This window comes from Panthera onca, chromosome B4 (assembly GCF_046562875.1).
Source record: "Panthera onca isolate mPanOnc1 chromosome B4, mPanOnc1 haplotype 2, whole genome shotgun sequence".
Classification (NCBI taxonomy): Eukaryota; Metazoa; Chordata; class Mammalia; order Carnivora; family Felidae; genus Panthera; species Panthera onca.
The window spans coordinates 28,175,732-28,198,078 of NC_138345.1; the positions used below are offsets into that span (position 1 = coordinate 28,175,732).

Consider the following 22,347-nt stretch of genomic DNA (forward strand, 5'->3'; position numbering starts at 1 on the left):
GAAAATCATATGCTCAATATAGAATGCCATGAAATATCTACATTTTAAACTCAAAATAATTTTATGTCAAATTTTATCCTAACTTATACACGAATCTTACATGGAAAGCAAATAGCAGGTGCAAAGGGTTTATGAAAAATTTATAGAAAAAAAACCTCAGTATTAAAAATATTCTACCCATTTACATTTTCCTTATAAATTTAAAAAAGATTACAGTAATTCATTTTTAGCAGAATACCTCTTTCAGCATATGCAATCCCAGAGCAGTGTAGAAGCAGAGTATTAACATTTCATTGACACTAAAATTAGGAGTATATATTGAATATATACTGTATGGTGACACTACAATTACTAAAATCAACAATATAAGGTACATGTTAAACTCTTATTAGTATAATTCCCTATCATGTTTGATTTAAATGAACCTAAATTTACTTATTGAGGTATAATTGACTAAATAAAGTTAAATTTTAATAAAGTTATCACTTGTCTAAATTTATTCTAAAGATTTCCCCTAATTCTTTAGTTCTATTTAAGAGATAAGCAGCAACCATCGCGTAAGCATCAGGCTTAAAGCAGCAGTTTACTCTGAGATTTACTTTTGCCTGTTTTTAGTCTAGATTTCAATAATTTGGGGAACTTTACAGTTATTTGTGTTAATTAAAGTTAATATATTTATTATTCAATTTGTAATATATGTATTAACATATATATTTAAATAATTACTACAGGACTTTACAAAACTGAAATTTTGTATTAGAAGATTTAGGATATCAATATTTCTTGTGCATATTTAAAACATAGGAGTGGGCAGAGTTAATCATTTGGAGAAAATGATTATGGAGTCACTAAAATCAAGATCAATTAGTTTCAAAATCAGGCAGGATATAAATGATACTAATCAGCTTTGCAGCCATGATTTCAACTGTTCCTAACAATTAATGTGGTGAAGGCAGATAAATGATCCTCACTTTATATAGGAAAGGTCAAGAATTTTAAGAAATACTTCCTTATTGAGCATCTACAATATAACCAGGTACTCCACTAGGTCCTGAGGGCACAGAAATGCACAACGAGAAATGTCTAGCCCAATCTAACTAAACCAGGAACCATTAGGGTAAGGAAGACAATGACTTCCTATTTGATCTGTCCCTTTGTCTCTTTGATTTTAAGGTAAGGATGAATACTGAAAGAAGCTTAGTAGGGAGGTACAGGACAGACACTTCTGAAAAAGAAAAGGACGAGTTATACTTCCTAAGTTTAAGAGTAGGTAAAATGTGTGCTAGTTCAAAAGTATTTTTTTTTTCCATTCTGGCTGGAAATTAGGGTAGCTGTAAAAAAAATTGTGGGGGGGGGGGTGGGAGGGGAATGCTGGCAAATGACAAAGTCTGTAACTTGATTCAGAAGCCAATTGAAGAACATTATACAGCCTTTAGGAGGTAGGAAAAAGTTACTGCTTGAACCAAGCAAAACATGGACAATTCTGGGATGCACAAATTCAGTTAACGTGGTATGAACGAAATCGAGGATTGCCTGTACTTAAAATGATCATTAAGAGTGATGATTCTAGTTTTGGCATTGGGCATGAATAGATATACAGACATAATGTACAGCAAAGAATATTTACAGTCACATTCCATGCACTAATAAATAATGCATTCATTTCTCAAAATGCCAAAGAAAATGTGGGAGAGAAAATTTTCATCTATATTCAGGATTAAACTTTCTAATTTTAAATTACCAGACTTCAGATGTAAATTTATTTCAGTTGAAAGGTTTGAGGAGATTATTAATGGATCTTCTGAAATTCTGGAGTGTTTAAAAGATGATTTTAACATAATAAAGAATCTTGCCATAGGTATGGCAAAAATTATAGACATAAATTTATTGAGCACCTACTATGTGACAAGCAGTGTGCTGGGTGACTTACTATTTCTAATACTGTGTGTCACGTTTCAGTTTTCTCAATTTCTCTAACAGTAACAGTACACTGTTAATTTACAACTAAATTATTTGAAACGTAGCTCATTTGTTCTCCTCATCTGAACGGGGTTGGGGGAGGGGAGAGAAGGGAAAGCTAAATCCTACTGAAGACTTACTGTCTTGGTATTTGTGGCGTTATCTATATGGTCTTTCAGAAATCCCCAAACTTGTACAGAGACTTGAGATAAGATCAGCAATCTATCAGTTTCAAAGACCACATTTGTTAGCCGTGTTTCTTTCCTCAAGGTCCCATTCAGCGATAATTGCCCGTTTTGACGGTAAATCATGGCGCATTAGTACCTTAACTCTCCGTCTTTGCGCCTCCCATCTCGTCCATCTGCTCTCAGGGGAAAGCAGGGAGGAGGGCAGAGAGCGAGGCGGCGGGGCGGGGGAGGCCGAGGTGACAGCAGGTGAGAGCCTGATGCGGATGAGGAAGTGAGACAGGGACTGTGTGGGTATTACTCATTCGGCTTCACCGCCGGTGTCGCCTGCAAACGGAACTTCTCGCCTCTCTTTCGGTCCAGCTGAAGTTCTATCTAACTGAAGTCACTTCCCATCCCGGTTCGCTTAGGGGAAAACCGTGCGTCCGTGTAGGGGAAGGGAGTCAGAACTGCGCGGCAGGTAGCCTCTCTCATGACGCCGCCTGTCCCCCGTCAGAGGCCGGGCTTCCCAAGTCAGTCTCTACCGTTCCCCGAACCTGCCCTCCCTCTACTCTCGGGAACTTCCCGCGTAGCCCAGAGCGCGACCCTCTCCTGAGCCCCAGGGTGCGCCGATGGGACAAACGCTGCGTGGGAGCGGAGCCCAACCTTGACGAAGAGGGAGGACAGGTTGCTCCGGTCACTGCGACGCGGCAGCTCGGAGGGTACAGGGTCCTGAGGGGAATCAGCCAGACCGGTCCGTGCCCCAGGCTGCCGCGGCGGGTGTGGTCAGTTCAGAGGCAGAACGCCGCTGAGCCTCCTACTTTACCTTTCTCACTCCCCCTGCTTGCCGCCCTTCTGACAACGTCCCCGCAGTTTCCTAACGCCCCCCTCCCCCATCCCACGACACCTGAGGGAAACTTTTCCCTCGCCCCTCAATTCAAACTCAGCTGCTCCTACGGTTGCCGCAAACCGTCCTCTCCCTAGCAACAAGGTTCCGGCCGTAGAGCGAGCGGCTCTAGGTGTAAGGAAGGTGATGTCGTAAAGCCGCGAGTGTCGTAAACCAGGTGCGGTGGGGAGGGGGGAGGGGTGGAGGCGGAGGGGTGGGGGGGGAAGGGGGAGGGAGGGGGAGGAGGTGACTCGAGCATTTAGACACAAGCGAGAGGATCATGGCGGATGGCCCCAGGTGTAAGCGCAGAAAGCAGGCGAACCCGCGGCGCAATAACGGTGAGTGGCGGAGGGGACCGGGGAGCGGCGGAGTCAGGGGGAGCCGGGCAGCCGGGGCGCCCCCGGGGGTGAGGGGGGCGAGCCGGGCTGGGGGCGGCCGGGGCAGGGACGGGCAAAGTGGAGTGGGAAAGTAGAAAGTAGTGCTCTCTGCCCCCCTCCGCTGCTGCCGTTGCCGGAGCCGCGCCGCGGCCGCTCGCTCTCCCTGAACCGTTATGTCTCTTACCTGGTCTCTCTCCGCCTAGCGGCTCCTGCCGCCCCTGCCGCCTCCTTGGACCGTTAGCCGCCGCATCCCCGGCGCAGGGCGGGCGGCCGGGACGCGGCTGGCCACTTTTCTGGTCCCGGGTGGAGCGGCTGTTGCTTCTTTTCGCACTTTTCCCCACTCTTTTGCCCCTCGGCGTCTCCCCTCTCCCCCTCCTCTCAGCCCCCTCCGCGTTATTCTCTCTGTGCGCGGAGGCCCCCGGGAGCCGAGGAACAAACTTGTGGCCGGCGCTGACCGTGCAAAGTGGCTTCCGCGCGCCGCGGCCCCGGCCGGCGCCGTCGCTCGGGCCCCGAGGCTCGGGCCGGGCCGGGCTGCGGGCGCGCGGCGGGCGGCGGCGGGCGGCGGCGGGACGCGGCGGCCGCGGGCTGCGTGTCGTCCGTGCGCGCGTGTGCGCGGGCGCCGGTGGTGCGCGCCGCGGGCGGACCGGGCTCGGCCGGCGGCGGTAAAGTTGTGACCGGCCGGCGAGGCGCGCTCGCGGAATGGGGATTAGCGGAGCGGAGGCGCGGGTCCCTAAGCGCCCCTCCTCCCCCGCGCCTACGGCCACCGTGCCCTGGGCCCCCGGCTGGGGACGCCAGCCGAGGTAGCCCCGCCAGTGAGGTCCACATTCGGGGGGGAGCTGGTGGGGCGGCAGGGGAGACGGGGCAGGAGCGGGCACCTACTTGCTGCTGTGGGAGATCTGTGGATGGCGGCGAGCTGGGCAGCGGGTGTGTTTGTGGAGTTGTTACCTGGTCTTAGAGACAGGGAAGCACCACAGACAGATCCCCCTCCCTGGGGGAGACTCCTTCTCCGAGCTGGGATGGGGTTCTGTGCGTACGCCTCTTTTTTCTCTTTCGGTTTTTGGGGAAGTTGTTACCTGGGCCGGACGCACGGAGCGCTGAAGCCGGATAATGGAGCTTGGATGGCGCTCTCGGTCTCGGGTGGAAGGAGGGTGGGGGAGGGGGCAGACGGACCGACGGACGCACGGATCTGCTGCTTTCGCTGCAGCTGCAGTGTTTATTGATTTGTGCTCAAGTGCCGGGGCAATACACACCCCTCTGCCTGGCGTGAGAGTTAAAAAAAAAAAAAAAAATAGAGACAGCAAGAGAGAGCGAGACCTGAACATGTGGTTGTTGTTGCACAGTCGCCTTTTCCAGTTTGGAGAGACGTTGTAAGTTGATTGTATTTCTGCTTATCTTGGGGGCGATTCTGTGCTTTCTCTCCCCCTTGTTCAGCAGCGAAATGTCTGCTGATTGTTATTGTCTGGACAGTTCCTGTGGCGAGAGGGTTGAGACTTCTCCGCCCGGGGGCGGCGGGAGCGCGGGGCGAGGTCCCCGCCCGCGCCGGCCCGGTACCTGTTTGTATAATAATGGGCGGCAACGGCCCTGCCGCTGGCTGCAGCCGAGTCTATATAAGGAATTACACGTACATTTCGGACCGAGGGGCTCGTTTTGGTTCCTACGTTATTTTTAAAACGAGTTTTTAACTGTAGGGAAATAAATGCGCCTATAATGGGATCGCTGTATCTTCCAGAAAATGAGGAAATATGTGTTTAAGTAAAAACTCTCGCGCGCTCCCCCCGCCCCACCCCCCGCTCCTGGGCTCCCTTTCTCCCTCCCCTCTGGGATGCGAAACGCGAGGTTTTGTAACCTTTCCTGGCAATTTTAGATTTTGTGTGGGATTTCCTGTCTAGAAGCAGATACGAAGATTTTAAGCTGTTTCAAGATGTTTCCTTCCAATCGTAAAAATATTTTTAATATATTTGAGCCGACATTAAAATCACTGCTTTCATGAATGATTTTAGTTATTTAAATAAAAATGTGCGTTTCCAAGACGTGTGTTAGTTATGATTGATAACTAATATTTGGTATCGTCATTGTGGAGAGATGACTTGTTACAGCAAGGAGTGGAGCATAGGCGATTGCAATTTTAATTTCCTGTTTTAGCGTCAAATAGTGTGCTATATCGAGCTGTTGCCACTGTTGCTGATGTGGCTTTATGAAAGGTAAGTTGGTTCGGAAAGGGCTGTTCGCTTTTTACCTTATTTAAAATGTTCATCGCCAGAGAAAGGGGCTTTTCTTGTTGCTGACGACATGTGTGTGACATGTGAGTCTGAACCACCCAGCGTCTGTGCAGCTGCTGTAAACATGTTTACCTGAACAGGAAAGAATGGATTTTTCTCCTAAAGATCTTGTGATATGAATATTACACTCTTAAGGCATATCAACAGATGACTTAAGGGGAAAAAAAGCTCTCCTGAAAGGTACTTGAAATCAACAGGAAAAAGAGGTTCTCGATCGCTGCAGCAAATGGCAACTTGTGCAGGTAGAAAAAAGATGGTGTTTAGTTTTCTCCTGCATGTATGTCAGCCCCCTCCTGTCTGCTGCTTTCATTCTCAAGGGAGGGATTTATTTACCACGCTTGCTGTCAGTGTTTTTCCTTTGTGTTTAATATTAGAAAAACAGATTTGGGCTGTTTAGCACAAAATGTCTTGTCTGCAGTATGCATTACTCTCAGAAAACAAAAGGTGTTTAAGATAGCACCGTACTACTACAGGTATCTTCCATTTTCATCACTTTTGGCTCTGTCCTTGTATTTCTTTTTGTTCTCAAATGCATTTCATCCATTGCTGGTGATTACAGCCATGCTATTTGATTAAGCCTTATAATTTGCAAATTAAAAATGAAGTTATATGCCATTGTGTTGTGAAATCTCAGAATAGGTGCCGGTTGATATTTCTTAGCAACGCAGTCATGTAAGTTGCAGTTGTTTATTCAAGAGAATTGCATAGAAAAATGTTAACTCTTAAATCTTTTTAATGAGGGAATAAATGATGTGTACAGTGGGCGATAGTCATAAGGGTACTTTATGTTGTTATTTGTATGTAAATAATTTTTTTTTTTCATTTAAAAAGACATGCAGATTTTACTGCTAAGCCTCCAGTAAAACATTTTAATTTCCTTTCCGGAATATATCTGCAGAGTAGGATATTAATGGGAGAACCAAGTAATGTAACTTGACAAGGGTAAACCAATTGAGCAAGGTTTGGCCAAAGCATCAATCCTTAGGTAGTAACTTTATGGTAATGATGTCAGTCATCTATAAAGGACTGGCATTAGAATTGGGTAAATCGATTTTTACCATTTGTAATGTAATGCTTTGTTTGTTGTATTTAAAAATATGTCTTTTAATTTTCAACCTCTACTCTTGTGTGGTTTTTGTATGTATACATGTATGTATGCATTTTGGGGGGTGAGGAGAGAAATATGCTGTAGCTACTAATGACCACATGCTGATTAATTCACTTTAGATGGAATAGCAGGTACATATTTTTCTGTTATTTGCACCATTTCCACTTGCTGTCTTTGGAAACCGCCAGTAGAGGATGCTAACAAAAATGATTATTGGTTAGTGGCACCATCAGTCTATCTCCTGTTGATTGGGACCTCTGCATTAATAGGGACCTTTGGTGCAATTCTGAGTCTTAGTGTTATTTAAAACTAGCCCTAGGTAAAGTAGGTGTAAGCATTTTCTAGTCTGCTAAGGTGGAAAGAAGTAACAATGTTTTAACATGAATAATTTTAAAAATTTGAGCTTTTTAAATACTGAGATTGATACTGCTATCAATTTAGTCTTGCTTTAAACCAATCTTTTACTGCTTTCCTTCTTTTTTTTTTTAAGTTTTGTTGTATGTTGTTAGGTTCAGAAAATTATGTAATGATTGGCCCATATCTATTTTGCATATTTAGTATACTTTCTAGCCTCCTTTTTTATTCATTGTAAGATCCCTAAATACCTATATTTTAGATGTTAAAAGGTGTAAACCATTAAATATGGTAAAAATTGCAGTTGATTGATACTGTCTAACTATTTTCCCATAACTGATGTAGACTTAAATTATACATGGGTTGGCAGGCAACTACTAAAGAAGATGTTAACCAGCAGTCAGTCAGATGTTAGTCATTTTTAGATTTTATCTTTTCCTTTCCCTTCCCCTTCTAGTTAAGAATCACAATTAAGTAGAGCATAAATTTTACATTTACCAATTGTAAATTAAGAAGCATAAGTTTGTTTTGATATTTTAAATGCAGCAAAAATTGTAGTTTAATAATTATCATATACTTGTATTCAGCAATTCTTTTCGAATAACTGTGTAAATTAGTATTACTACTTTCAAATACAAGTAATAAGATGAGACTTCATGTATTTAGTTACATTTTTTTGGTGAGTGTCCATATAATTATGTTAATATAACTATAAACTTTTGGAAGCCTTTTGTTAGGTCAAATGTTAGAAGTATTTATTTCCCTAATTATTTTTAATGGTGTTTCTATAAATGCACCAACAACGGTATCATAATGTAATAGTAATACTGTTTATCTTGAATTAAGTAGGAATTACCTGGCTTATCAGATAAGCCTATGTGCATTTCTCATTTTAGAGCGTCATGGTTTTTCAGGAGAGAGACAGAGAGAGAGAGATTGAGAATGTATATAAATATAGTTTTACATTTCCTGACAGATGTTTCTTGAATTTGGTGTTCTCCTAATTCCTAGAGCTCAGTAGTAAATATGTGTAATTCACTTACTTCTTTTATAAACGGAGGAACTTTACCACAAAGCCATGACATACATAGTTGTGGCATGGAGCAAAAGTTAAAGTATCTTATAAATTGAAAGCATCAGTCACTTGTTAAGATGAGCCTTATATAAAAGCATATGAAATATTTGGTAATTTTTTTCTTTCTCCAGTTCATAGTATTTTTGAAAGTCTGTACCCTCTGCAATTTTAGTAGCTTTGAAGCATGTGGTGAGAAATGAGAAAGTTCTACCAAACTGGGAATGATATTTTTAAAATAACAACATAATTATTTCTTATAATTGTGTTTTTATTGCTTTTTCCTCTTTTTTTGCCTTCCCCTGCATAAATTACTTCTAAGCATGTGATTAGAGCCATATGTAAACACAGATGCAACATCATGTGGAATTATATTGTTAACTACTCTCAACTACCTGTATTGAATTGTAGTAGAGGAGAAGAAAAATCATGTAGATGCTGAAAGAAGATATGCATTAATATGTAAAAGTGTGATGAGAGGTTGTAGGACTTGATAAAATTATAGAATAGTATTTAGGTTTGGAAAATGTTTCTTAATCTTTGTAGAATGATCACGAATTCATGGGGAAATGTATGTTCCTTTCTAAAAAGATACAAGCTAAAGTAAAAGTTCATTGTTAAAAGAAAATTTAAAAAAATCTTAAACTAGAAAAGAACCATGGCCAAGAAATAAAATAGTTTTAAAAACACTTTTTAGAAGGCTACATTTTATACGTATCACTAGTAAAATATCTTAAACTAGATATGTTAAAAGAAAATTAATGGATATACACCTACTAGAACCAAGTTTTTAGTAACCCCAATTAAAATGTAATCTATTATATAGGCATTGTTTTATTTTTTTTAACTTTTTATCTTTGTTTTTTATTTTTGAGAGACAGAGTGTGAGCGGTGGAAGGGCAGAGAGGGAGAGGGAGACAGAATCTGAAGGAAGCTCCAGGTTCTGAGCTGTCAGCGCAGAGCCCGACACGGGGCTCGAACTCACAAACCCCAAGTTCATGACCTGGGCGGAAGTCAGACGCTCAACCAATTGAGCCACCCAGGTGCCCCAGGCATTGTTTTAGAAAATAATCTTTCCTTTGGATGGGATAGTGTTTTGAGAATTGCATTCCTGGAGGAAGCATTCTTAGCACATCAATTTTAACTAATAAAAATTTTCAGTATGGTTTGAGCATGTCCAGATTTTTTACCTTGATGGAGTGGGTTATGCTGCTTGTTATCATGGAACTGGCTTGCTTGAAAACATGGTAATATTCTAGAATACTTAAATAGGACAGTGGTCTCTAAGAAGTAAAATCTGCCTTAAGATTGTTTTCAGAGAAAATTTTTTTTAATATTTAGGACTCACTTTATTACTTTTGTTAAAACATATTTTGAAGTATATCACTTAGGTGTATATAAATTGAAAGGTTCCAAAAGGTAGAGCGAAAGGTCTACACTTATATTATAGCTATGAAATGTTGTTAGATTATTTTTCATTCTCTAGGAAGTTATTTTTGTCTCCTTTATTTCTTCAGACCTCTTCCTGTTATTTAATACATACCTTCTATATGGATAGGGATTGTGTGTATCTGTTCATATAGACAGTTCTCATAATCAACTTTATTTATTGAGACTTGATTCATGGAGTTTGAGTATAAACTATGGCTGCTGGTAGTATGGCAGCCTGGGAATAACTTCATCATCTTTTTTGCAGTAACAATTACATCTGTGCTGGAATTATTAGTAACAGATGTTTTGTGACCTCTTAATTCCCACTACCCCCTTCCCCATCCATATTTAAAATTAAATGTGAATGGGAGATAAATATGGGAATGATCTCAATTTCTCATATTTATTGTTGCATTCTAAGAATATTGCAGATCTTTTAAAATATTATAATTTCAAATTTTTAGGTATTGTAAATATCTTAATTTTGGCTTCCAGATATTTTTAATATTCTGATTTCAATGCACTTTTTATAATATGTGGTACTATTATTTTTTAGATGGCTCAGTTACTATTCATGGTCACCAAACTATGATATAGTCTAGTTTTCCTTATTCTTAAGGTGTTTATACCCACTTAATCCACAGTTCTAATTAAATGCTTATTTTTTTTTGTTTTTCTTTTTTTGGTTAAATGCTCAGAGTATGACTAGTTTGTTAATTAAAAGTTCATTTTTCTCCAGGAATCTTATTACATGTTTAATATGGAAGAGACCTTTGGAGAACATACCATTTTCTTATCTGAAAACTTACAGATAAGCTGAAGTTTAGGGCCTTCAAGGAGAAACTCCATAAGAGACTTTAATTTATGTTTTAGAAGAGGTAATAGTGACATGTGGAATAGCATAGAGTAAAATACTTCAAGGAGTAGATTATCTGAACTTGGGCTGAAATTCTCTGTCTTAGATACTTGAAAAGGCTGTGACAGTCACTGTACCTCTTTAGTGTTTTCTCCTTTCCACCCTGAAAGAAGCTAAGTTGCTATTCACTTCTATTGCTAGATCACTTTTCTAAATCTTTTGATATTATTTTGTTTTTGTTGTTATTTTGGGGAGGGAAGAAACAGTTAAAATAATTTCATATGAATAAATATTAATTAGGAAAATAAATAGTTTCAGAGATGGAGGGATTTGGAGAATCATTCAAATTTATTTTTGCAGATAAGAAAACTTTCAGGGAGGTAAAATGACTTTGCTAAGTTCCTATTGCTAGTTAGGTTGGACTAGGCTATAGCTTTTCAGGTTCGTAGGTCAGTATTCCTTTTATTAGACCCTTTGAGCGTATTTATCTGTGATGGTAACAAGCAAAACCTAAATGCCATGAATTTTCAAATTTATCATGGTTAAAACCAAGATGTATTGTATGAAATGCTCAGTCATCCCAGAAAAAGGGAGTTCTCAACCATTTGCATAAATGTATCAAATTTAATAGTTGACATAACTATATCACTTACAATATTTCAGATACAGAGAGTTAGGTTAGTGTTGCTTAGAGGCATATGCTCATTATTTGGATTGTAACTTTTCCTCTTCACTCCCAGTCTCAACTCTTTCCCAACACTTGCACCAAATCTGGTATGTTTTATATGTGTTCTTGGTTATGTCTCTATCCTTGTAAAATTATGTAGTAATTTGTGTGTTTTACATCTCTATAATTTATTTTGGCATATATTTTACTTTCTTCACTAAATATTGATATCTGTTCATGTTTCTGTATGTACACCTAGTTTATTGCTTTTAAGTGTGCAGTATTTTATGGTTTGCATCTAGCACAGGTTATCAGTTCCCCTCGTGATGGATACCCAGGTTGTTTCCAACTCTTGAGTACAAGTAATTTTGTAATCAGCATCTTCATACATGTTGCTAATGGCTGTGGAAGAGTTTCTCTGGGGGTATATATCCAGGTGTGGTATTGCTGTGCTATAGCTTAGTCACATATTTAATACCCCTAAATTATTCTGTATTATTTCTGAAATGACTACATCAATTTTTTACCCTCACCAACAGTGTATAAAAAGTTTTACTTTTTCCCAGTTTTGCCAGCATTTGTTAATGTAGACATTCCTACATTTTTGCTAATTTAACTGTTGTTAAATAGAATCTTATGGTTGCTGTAATGTTTCTCTGTTTACCAGGGAGGTTGATCATTTCTTCATATCCTTGCTGATTGTTCAGGTTTCCCTTCTTATGTTTGGCTTATTCATTCATACACTTTGCCCTTTTTGGTTGGGTTTCCATTTTTTACTGGTTTCCCAGAGTTCTCTATTTGAGATAATAATCCCTTGGTGGTTTTAGACATCCCAGTGTGTCAGTCATGTGTTGACTTTGTGGTACAGGAATCCTTAATTTTAATGTACCTAAAATTTTTTATTTTGTGAGCAGTGAAAAGTCCTTCCTTATCCACAAATTGCAAAGATATCTTCCTATGTTTTCTTCTAATAGTTCTGTAATTTTATCTTTTATGTTTAAGACTTTAATGCATCTGGAGTTCACCTTTCGGATATAACATTTCTTTCTTAAGAGCAGAGTGATTAAGGGTTTGGGTTATCCTGTAATTTACCAGCTGAATCACTTTGGCCAAGTTATTTTGTCTCCCTGTGCATGGGTATGGTAATCTCAGAGAGGGGTCGGTTAAATGAGTATAAAGCACTGTGTTTAGTATATCTTTCAGATTCTATAAATGTTCATAAATGTTCATTTAAAATTTTACTTACATTATTAGTTAAGTTTGTTTTAATTATGTCTGCCATCAACTGACAGCTTATTCTCTTGTCCAGTATTAACTCTAATATAACTTCAGTTTGAAAGGATGTGGTTATAAAATTTATTCATTGTTTCTGTAGCTTTGACCTTAAACATTGCTCAGTTGTTCTAGCCTTAAGGACAAGGCTGTTTGTGAAATCAGTAGTAGAACAGTATCTTAATGCTATTTTGTGTTACATCTTTCAGCTTGAGGAAAGGCTGCCTGGCATTCTTTAAGGGGCATTTTATTGAAGGAGACCTTATCATATTACTTTCATATATGACATTGACATGGACTTCAAGGATAATGTCCCTATGTTGTTCTCTTGCATAAAATGAAGAACCCAAGCCCAAGGAAGCTAAACTTTATATTCTATATTTGAATACCCTTAAGAAGTATGGAGTCCACAAATTTCAGTACAGTCTCATTCATTTATTTGGAAATATATTTAAGAAGATGGTTGTATGTCTTCTTAACACATAGTATGTTCTTGTGGTATACATCAGAGCAATCCTAAGACAAAAGTTAAAATTGTACCATTTTGTGTGTATGTGTGAATAAACTTTATTGAAGTATAATTTACATACATCATCATGTATGTACATTTTGATGACCTTTCAGACACTTATATGCTAGTGTAACCACCACCACAATTAAGGTATAGAACATTTCCATCATCCCGGAAAGTTCTCTTGTACCTCATCTCAGTCATTCCTCCCCAAATCTAACCCAAGCAACCAATGATCTATTTTTGATGGATAGAGATTAAACTTACTGTTTCTGGAGTTTCATATATATGGAATCATGCAGTATGTACTATTTTTGTCTGCTTTCTGTTACTCACATGATGTTTTCAAGATTCATCCATGTTATTGCATGTATCAGTAGTTCATTCCTTTTGTATTGCCAAGTAGTAGTTCGTTACATGAACGTATTACTATTTGTGTATCCATTCATTGGTAATGGACAAAGTATTTGGGTTTTTGCTATAGAGTAAAGCTGCTGTGAACATTTGCACACATATTTTTGTGTGGATATATGCTTACATTTCTTTTGGGTAAATAAATACCCAAGAGTAGAATTGCTGGACCATATAATAAGTATATGTTTGATTTTATAAGAAACTGCCAAACTGGTTTATAAAGTGCTTGTAACATTTTATATTTTACACTGTATGAAAGTTCTAGTTGTTCCATCCTTACAAACATTTGTCCATATTTTTAATTTTAGCCTTTCTAGTAGTTGTGTCCTAGTATCCTTTTGGTTTTAATTTGGACTTCACTGATCTAATGATGTTTGAATATCATTTGAATATTTTCTTTTATGAAATGTCTATTCCATCATTGGCCTATTTTTAAGTGGGTTGCTTATCTTTTTATTATTAAGATGTAAGAGTTCTTTATATACTTTGGATCCAAGTTCTTTTTTGGATATAGGTATTTAAAATATTTTCTCCCTTTCTGTGGCTTATCTTTTGATTTTGATTTTCTTAATGGTATCTTTGAAGTGCAGACATTTAAAAAAAAATTTTTTTTTTGAAGGAGAGAGAAAGAGCATTAGCAGGGGAGGAGCAGAGAGAGAGGGAGACACAGAATCTGAAACAGGCTCCAGGCTCTAAGCTGTCAGCATAGAGCCCCATGTGGGGCTTGAACTCACAAACTGTGAGATCATGACCTGAGCTGAAGTCAGACACCTAACCAACTGAGCCGCCCAGGCGCTCCAAGACATTTTAAATTTTGATGAAATCAAATTTATAACTTTATTCTTTTAAGCTTTGTGTTTTCTGTGTTTTTAGAAATCTTTGCCCATTCCAAGATGTTTTTCCCTTGTGATTTTAGAAGTTTACAGCTTTTTTAAAGCCACTTATTTATTTTGAGAGAGCAAGAGCACACACGTGCATACACACTGCGTGTACAAGAAGGGCAGGGGCAGAGAGAGAGGGAGAGAGAGAATCCCAAGCAGGCTCTGTGCTGTCAGCGCTGAGCCTGTCATGAGGCTCAATTTCACAAAGCATGAGATCATGACCTGAGCCGAAATCGAGTCAGATGCTTACCTGATGAGCCACCTAGGAGCCCATAGAAGTTTATAGCTTTAATATTTAGGTTTATGATCCATTTGAGGTTAATTTTTGTCTTTTACCCTATTGTGATCTTTAGCTACAAGCCTGCCTGACATAGCCCTGAGTAGTTTGCAAAAGGCTAAAATTTGGTTTTACTAATCAAAATTTTGTGTGAAAATTTCTGTTTAAGTATTTTTAGAATATTTTTCAGGACTCAACTAGAACCAAAGCTCAAGATTGTAGAGGAATACAAATTCTGCTGTCCTGGTTTTATACATTTTTAAACTTAGAGCAATGGTGATGTGCTTAGTCAGTGTTTTCAGAATTTTTCATGTCCTTGACACATGTTTAATTTAACGAGATAAATTGAGTGAGGCTAGAGTTTCAGAGAAAGATGCCCAAGGAGTGTCTGTAGTTAAGCAAAGAGTGAATATTATCTTCATGGTCTCTTATTTCCTACACAGTTTTAATGAGTTTACCATTAATACCAATTCTTTTTTTTTACATTCCATAGCTTTTATCTTTACATGGGAATTTGTTCAAACCTGCCATTTATCTTGAGTCCATTAGGGTATATCATTTTATCCCTTTGAAATGAACATTTCTTTAACTGTCTCTGAGTTTCTTGAGTAAGGATTCCACCCTACTGTTCTGCTGAAGCTGTAGTAAGTAGTAAAATCTCCAGTGACCTCTAAATCCTGCCAACCTTTCTCAACCTTTATCTTATTTGACTTACCTGTATTTGTTATTGTTTTTTTTTTAATTTTTTAAATGTTTTATTTATTTTTGAGACAGAGAGAGACAGAGCATAAGCAGGGGAGGGGCAGAGAAAGAGAGCGAGACACAGAATCCGAAGCAGGCTCCAGGCTCTGAGCTGTCAGCACAGAGCCCGACGTGGGGCTCGAACTCACGGACCGCGAGATCATGACCTGTGCCCAAGTCGGCCGCTTAACTGACTGAGCCACCCAGGTGCCCCGCTGTATTTGTTATTGTTGAATCTCCTGGATCATTTTGCTTCCTTAGCTTCTGTACTATTACTGTTTTCTTAAATTCTCATTTCTTTCCATTCTTCTCTTTTAAAGCCTCTTTCTCTTTGGCATTACCCAGGGCTGATTCTCTTCTACTCAGCCCACCCTACCTAAACGTCTGACCCAATTCTTTTAGTTTTAGCAACCACCTATATGCTGATATTTTCAAAATCTTTATCTTTTGCCAAGAACTACATTGAGTTCTAAATATGTCTACAGTTGTCTGTGTAACTTTTCCACCTTTATATCCTACGTGACTGTCAAATTTCACAAGTCCACAGTTGAACTAATTTATTTCCTATCAAGTCTTGCTTTCCTTCTATATTCACAAATTTTTAGTGCCACTGCCAATGTATTACATTCGACTTAAAGCCTAGGGTTAACCTTTCCTCTCATAACCTGGTAATCACCAGATCTGCCAGTTCTCTACCCTGAGTATCTTTCAATACAGTCTTTTCCTCTCCATTTCTATTTCTGTTGCTTTAGGGTCCTCATTTCTCATGCAGACTCTTATACTAGGCTATTGTTTGTCTCTACTCTTCTTTGCCATGCAGGCTGCTGCCAAAGTTATCTTTGTAAAAATCAGCTGATTTAATCATTCTCCCAATCAGATGCTTTCCCTGGATCTTTATTAACTTACTAGATAAAACCAAGATTCTTTGCATGACATACAAAGCTCTGATTTATAATCCTGCCCCTGCTGTTTCTTCTGTCTGCTGACCATTTCCTTTCTTTTTACTGATAGATTCCTATATCTACAGGCTGTTTTCCCCTTCATGCATTGAATATACTTTTGCTCCTTCTACCTGAAATCTATTTCCTTATTTACTGCCTCTTATTTTCTGGGATATTTGAAAGGTGGACAGTAATTCATCTCAGATATTTCTTCTTTAAAATGTTTTCCCTTGGGTGATGAGTATTGAGGAGGGCACTTGTTGGGATGAGCGCTGGGTGTTGTGTGTACGCGGTGAACCATGGGAATCTACCCCAGAAACCAAGAGCATACTTTACATACTGTATGTTAGCTAATTTGACAATAAATTGTATTGAAAAAAATAAAAAATAAAATGCTTTCCCTAATCCCTTTCAGTCCATTCTTCCTAAATTGGTGATTTTTCATTTAAGTTGAAATATTACTTCCTTCACCTTTTTTCCCCAATAAAAGGTAACTTATATACCAAATAAAGCTACTTTCCTCTACCTTGGCATAAATTATTATTATGCCCATTATCTTGGCATAAATGCTTGATCTTTTTTAGCTGCATACTTTACTCTTCATTTTGTTATGGCTAAGGAAAAAAAATAGTTCCTTTGAAATTTGATGAGCTGATTGCAGATATATTTATTTAATTATTCATATTTATCTTTTTCTTGTCCTAAAAAAATGTATATGTAACTGAAATAGCTCCCATGTAATTATTATTTTTAAGATAGCATTTTTCTGACTTTTCTATTTCTTTGTTATCACCTATTCCTATTCCTTGAAAATCCATCATCATTAACTTGTGTCTTATTTTTGTTTTTAAGGGACTCACTTTTTTATACTCCATTTAGCTGTGTATCTGCCTTAAACATTCTAGATATTAATGACATAATTCCTTCTGATCTGGTATCTGTAGGTGCATTTATGGAAAGAGCATTGAACTAGGAGATAGAAGTCTTAGATAGAAGTCTTTAATATTAAATCTGCCATTAACTGGCCTATGAAATTGGGAAAATAATTTAATTTATTTGGCCTAAGTTTTTTCATCTGTAAAATGAATATGATGGATTGCTGTGTGCTAGGCAATAAGACTCTAAAGATGAAAAATGCAGTTTCTTACCTTAAAGAGCTTAAAGTATACTAGGTGGCGGGGGGGGACAAGAAAACAAACCTTTAGAATATAGTTTGGTATCTGATGTGATATTCTGTTCCATATGCATAGAGGGGATGGCCAAATCTTAAAGGATTCGTGTGGATTATCTTAGTGAAAATGTGGAAAATAATACTCCAGATAGGGAAAACAGTATGTGCAAAAGCATATGACACACATACACATATATTGTCACATGCGAGTCACAGGTTTGGTTGAACTCTCTGGGGTGAGTAGAGAAATGGCTAAACATAAAGCTGGAGAATTAGTTAGGAAGCAAATGGAAAAAAAAAACAACCCAGCTTTATATTGCCATCATTGGATTCTGTCTTGGAAATGTTGAGGACTTGCCAAAGGTCTTGAAGCAGGGGATGACTTGATTATAATTATATAATTCATCATCTTATTTTCTTTATGTATTAAATTTTAAATGATTAAAAATTCAAGAATATACATGCTTTACTAAAAGTATGAAAAACTGTAGAAGTATAAGCTGATTTGTTTTGCTTTCCTAAGTTTTTGCTTACATATACTATAATGATAATAGACGCACATAGTAATTGCTCTAAAATGGCGCTGCCACCACACTGCTTCTACCATTATCATCAGTATCATTGCAAAACTTTACTACAAGCAAAAGTGGCCTTGGTTAGAGTGGGTTCCTATTCTGAACTCTGCACTATTATAAGGAATTATGTTTTCACTTATTTTTCCTTTTTCCAAATCATTAAGTCACAGCTCATAGAGATGTGTTGTATACTTATAGTCCCATGGAATAAGACGGTATTACTGCCATTAAGTATGGCTCTCCATACATGTAAAATCCTTTGAGTTTATTAATAGTAGACAAGTTTCTGGGTTATTTCTGGCACTTAATGGTTCTGTGTAGAGCTCCATCTTATGGAACCTGTTATATGTACTTTGATATCAGTTCTCTGTTACAGATATTTAATAAATACAGTTAGAAAATCTTTGTCATTCTTTTGGCTGGCATGATCTCTGGTACCTGATTGGCTATGATAAAAGAGACTAATAAGTAAGCTGGCTATTATATTGTTTGCATTGAAATAACTAGGCATCGGAGCGCCTGGGTGGCTCAGTCGGTTGGGCAGCCGACTTCAGCTCAGGTCATGATCTCGCGGTCCGTGAGTTCGAGCCCCGCGTCAGGCTCTGTGCTGACAGCTCGGAGCCTGGAGCCTGTTTCAGATTCTGTGTCTCCCTCTCTCTGACCCTCCCCCGTACATGCTCTGTCTCTCCGTCTCAAAAATAAATAAAACGTTAAAAAAAAAAATTAAAAACAAAATAAAAAAAAATAAAAGAAATAACTAGGCATCTACAAAACTTCAGATTCCAAATAAAATAAAACTTTAGTTACCTGAATATTTCTCCTTGCAAATAACTGTAGGCCTGATACATATTTTTCTTGTTGAACAAAAGCATCCAAGCCTTTTTGGGAGTTACACTATATGTTACAAGATGCACAGATAAAAGACCATGCTTTTTTTTTTAGACCAAGTGCTGCAGAAATACACTTTATCATATTTCGACCTCTAAGTTAATAATTTTTATGTAAAAGTGATGTCTTATTTATATACTAGCTTTCTAAATATTTTACATGTGCCCTAATTTGTATCTTAAGGGGCTTTTGTGTTCTTTATGTTATGTACTAAATGTTTTTAATCAAAACTTTAAAACTTAACCTTATTTTACTAGTATTTATTTGTACTTTATATGCTTAACTTACATATTATGTGTTACAATAATAAAACTTAATGGTCATAAAATGCAATGTAATTTAAATTTCTGCCACATCAAGCTGATTTTTGGGGTCAGGGAGCATCATCCTTTTATTTTCATTATAGATAGATGTGGAGTTTTACTGTACCAACTTCAAAAATGGTTCAGAAAAGTAAGGCAGAGGCAGATTTTGAGTGTCTATTATATTAAGAGTCTAATATGTGGAGGAAGCAAGGTGTTAGGTATTTTAAGGTTTCATGGTCACACTAACGTCCATCTTGTTCGTGTTCACCTGAGTTGTCTAGAGGTTGGGGATTTCCATCTGCCCTAGTGTATTTGGTTGAGTCGGAAGTCAGGTAACAGTAGTGGTCCTACTTCTGCCATTATGTTCTCTGAGTTTCTGATCACCATAGCCTCACAGATGAGGAAAGTGGTTACTGATGGAAGGTCTGAGATGTAAAGATAAAGAATATAGGAAGTGGTAAATATGGGTAGGTATAGAAAAACACTGTATAAAACCTGGAAGGAGGGTAAAAGTATTAATTAGCTGTAGATTTTGGTAAGCTGTGATTCATGTTAAAATTCTGATACAAGAAATGAAAATCTGGAAATAGTATGTATATTTTTCAAACCAGTAGAGGAGGGAAATAGAATGAGAAAAAATGAAAAAGAAAGAAAAAAAGGAAGGAAAAGGAGAAAAAAACATAGAAAAAAGACAAGTGAAAAGCACAAAATGAGATTAGTATTAGATGCAAATGTATTAGTAATTCATACATAAAAACTGACAAAATGCTCCAGTTAACAGAAGCTGATTGCCAGATTGGATAAAATGACAAAATCTAGATGCATACTACTTATAAAAAAACATACCATTAAAAAGATATAGAAAACTTGAAAATAGAAAGCATGTAAAAAGATACACTTTACAATAAAGAGGTTGTGTTACATGCTTACATTAATATCATCTAAAGTTGGCTTTGTGGAAAAACTACCCTAGAGAGTAAGGGTCACTAAATAATAGTAAACGGAATGATAATTCTAAATTGGTATGTACCTGATAATATACTTAGAAAATATATTAAGCAAAAAAATAGGACCATAGAAGCAATACGCAAATAATCAGCATTGTGAATTATTTAAAATCATCTTTCTTAGTAAATATTGCAATAAGCAGAGAAAAATAAAAAATATAAACAATTTTAATAACAAGATTTAAAAGCTTGCTGTAATGGACATTTAGGGAACACTGCATCTCATAATATTTTTAAAAACTTTAAAAGCACGTAAGAGATATTTACAAAAATTGATAACATTCTGGTCAAATACAGCCAGTTTTTACAATTTCAGTGGATTGGCATTATACTTGTTTCTCTGTTTAAAATGACATTAACCGTAAGTTAACACCATAATTTTCTTGTATGTTTGGAAATTGAGATGTATTATTTACAGATAACTCTTGGGTTAAGGAAAAACTTTTAATGTATATTAGAAAATGTAATTTAACAGTAGTAAAATATTATATATCAGAACTTGTGTGATAAACTAAGCTGATACTTTATGGAAATGTATGACTTTAATGCTTACATTAAAGGAATAAATGCAGAAAAACAACTGTATTCTTAAAAATCAGAGGTGACTAAAAGAATACTCCCCTAATTGAAGCAAAAAGTAAATATAAATTAATGAAATAGAAAATAAAAGTAAATCAGAGAGGAAACAATGAAGCTAAAAATAGATTATTTGAAAGGACTAAAAAAATTTAAAACTTGGCAAGATTAATCAAGGGAGAAGAAATCACAAAGCACTGTCTTGAATGAAAAAGGGGATGTTACTACAGATGTTTCACGAATAGTCATCTTTTTGCTAGTACAGTTGAAAGCTTATATCAGATAGACAAATGCCTAGAAAAACATAGCTCATATTAGCTCAAGAAGGAATAGACAATTGAATAGTCTTATAAAGGACAAATATTCTCACAAAGAAAAATATTTTTCTCATTTTTTTTAATGTTTATTTTTGAGAGAGAGAGAGAGAGAGAGACAGAGTGCAAGCAGGGGAGGGTCAGAGAGAGTGGGAGATACAGAATTTGAAGCAGGCTCCAGGCTCTAAGCTGTCAGCACAGAGCCTGACACAGAGCTCGAACTCACAAACTGCAAGATCATGACCTGAGCTGAAGTCGGACGCTCAACCAACTAAGCCGCCCAGGCACCCTGAAAAATATTTTTTAATTAAAAATTTTTTTTAATTTATTTATTTTGAGAGAGAGCAAGTGGGGGAGGGGTAGAGAGAGAGAATCCCAAGCAGGCTCCACACCGCCAGCACAGAGCCTGTTGTGGTGCTCAAACTCATGAACTGTGAGATCATGGCCTGAGCCAAAACCAAGAGTCTGACCCCCAGGCGCCCCAAGAGAAATGCTTTAATAAGAAACTTTATCTTTAATGGCATTGGCATTGCCAGTCAGTGGAAACAGTTCTTTCAATAATTGAGGTAGTTGGTTAATTAAGTGGCAAAAAATGAGTTGGGCCACTATCTCATATTATTTAGAGAAGTTAGTTGAACTGGATTATAGATATGAATCTATAGGTAAGGTAAATATATAGTTACGGTAAAACTAACACTTTCTAAAGATAATAGAGGAGAATGTTTTCATGATTTTGAATAAGATAAAAATGCATAAAACACAGAATGCAAAAGATTGACAAATATAACTTAACCAAAATTAATAATTTATTTCACCAATAGATACCACAGAGTGGGGATTAATATTTAGTACATATAAACATCTTCCACACAGTAAAATAAAAATAATAACTTAATAGAAAACTGGGTAAAGGAGTTGAATGTGTACTTCATAAAAAAATAAACTCATTTGGCCAATAAACATAAGATAGTGAACCTCATTTGTAATCAGAGAAATGCAAAGTAAAACCACGGTGAAAAGGTTTCATGCCTCCTAGATTTTCAAAAATTCAAGGCCAAATGGTATTGCGGTTCACATGAGTATGGAGCAACTGGAACACTTAGGCAGTTCAGGTGGTAACGTAAGTGGTACACCCAGCAGGAAAAAAGTGGCATTGTTAAATAAAGTTGAAGATGCCCATACACTGTGATTCATATCTCTGTTCCTAAATATGTCTTAGAGAAACCTTTATACAGATGATCAAGTGATGTATATAGTTGTTAATATAGCACTGTTCGTAATAATAAAACAACACCAAAAACAACTCAAATATCTATCAGTA

The 22,347-nt window shown here is 37.6% G+C and overlaps 1 protein-coding gene across 7 annotated transcripts in view; it reads left to right on the forward strand.

Moving 5' to 3' along the window:
- Nucleotides 1-3,240: 3,240 nt before the first annotated feature.
- The window catches only part of ZEB1 (zinc finger E-box binding homeobox 1), a 272,730-nt gene continuing 253,623 nt past the window's right edge, over nucleotides 3,241-22,347 (forward strand). For 4 of the 7 annotated variants that reach the window (XM_060659027.3, XM_060659031.3, XM_060659028.3 and 1 more), the window contains exon 1: nucleotides 3,241-3,347. In XM_060659027.3, the coding sequence (XP_060515010.1) occupies nucleotides 3,290-3,347 (58 nt within the window). In that variant the 5' untranslated portion in view covers nucleotides 3,241-3,289. Of the gene's footprint in view, nucleotides 3,348-3,983; nucleotides 4,187-15,432; nucleotides 15,457-22,347 lie in introns of those variants that run through there. The other 3 variants (XR_013556914.1, XM_060659033.3, XR_009617584.2) reach the window with 3 other exon arrangements.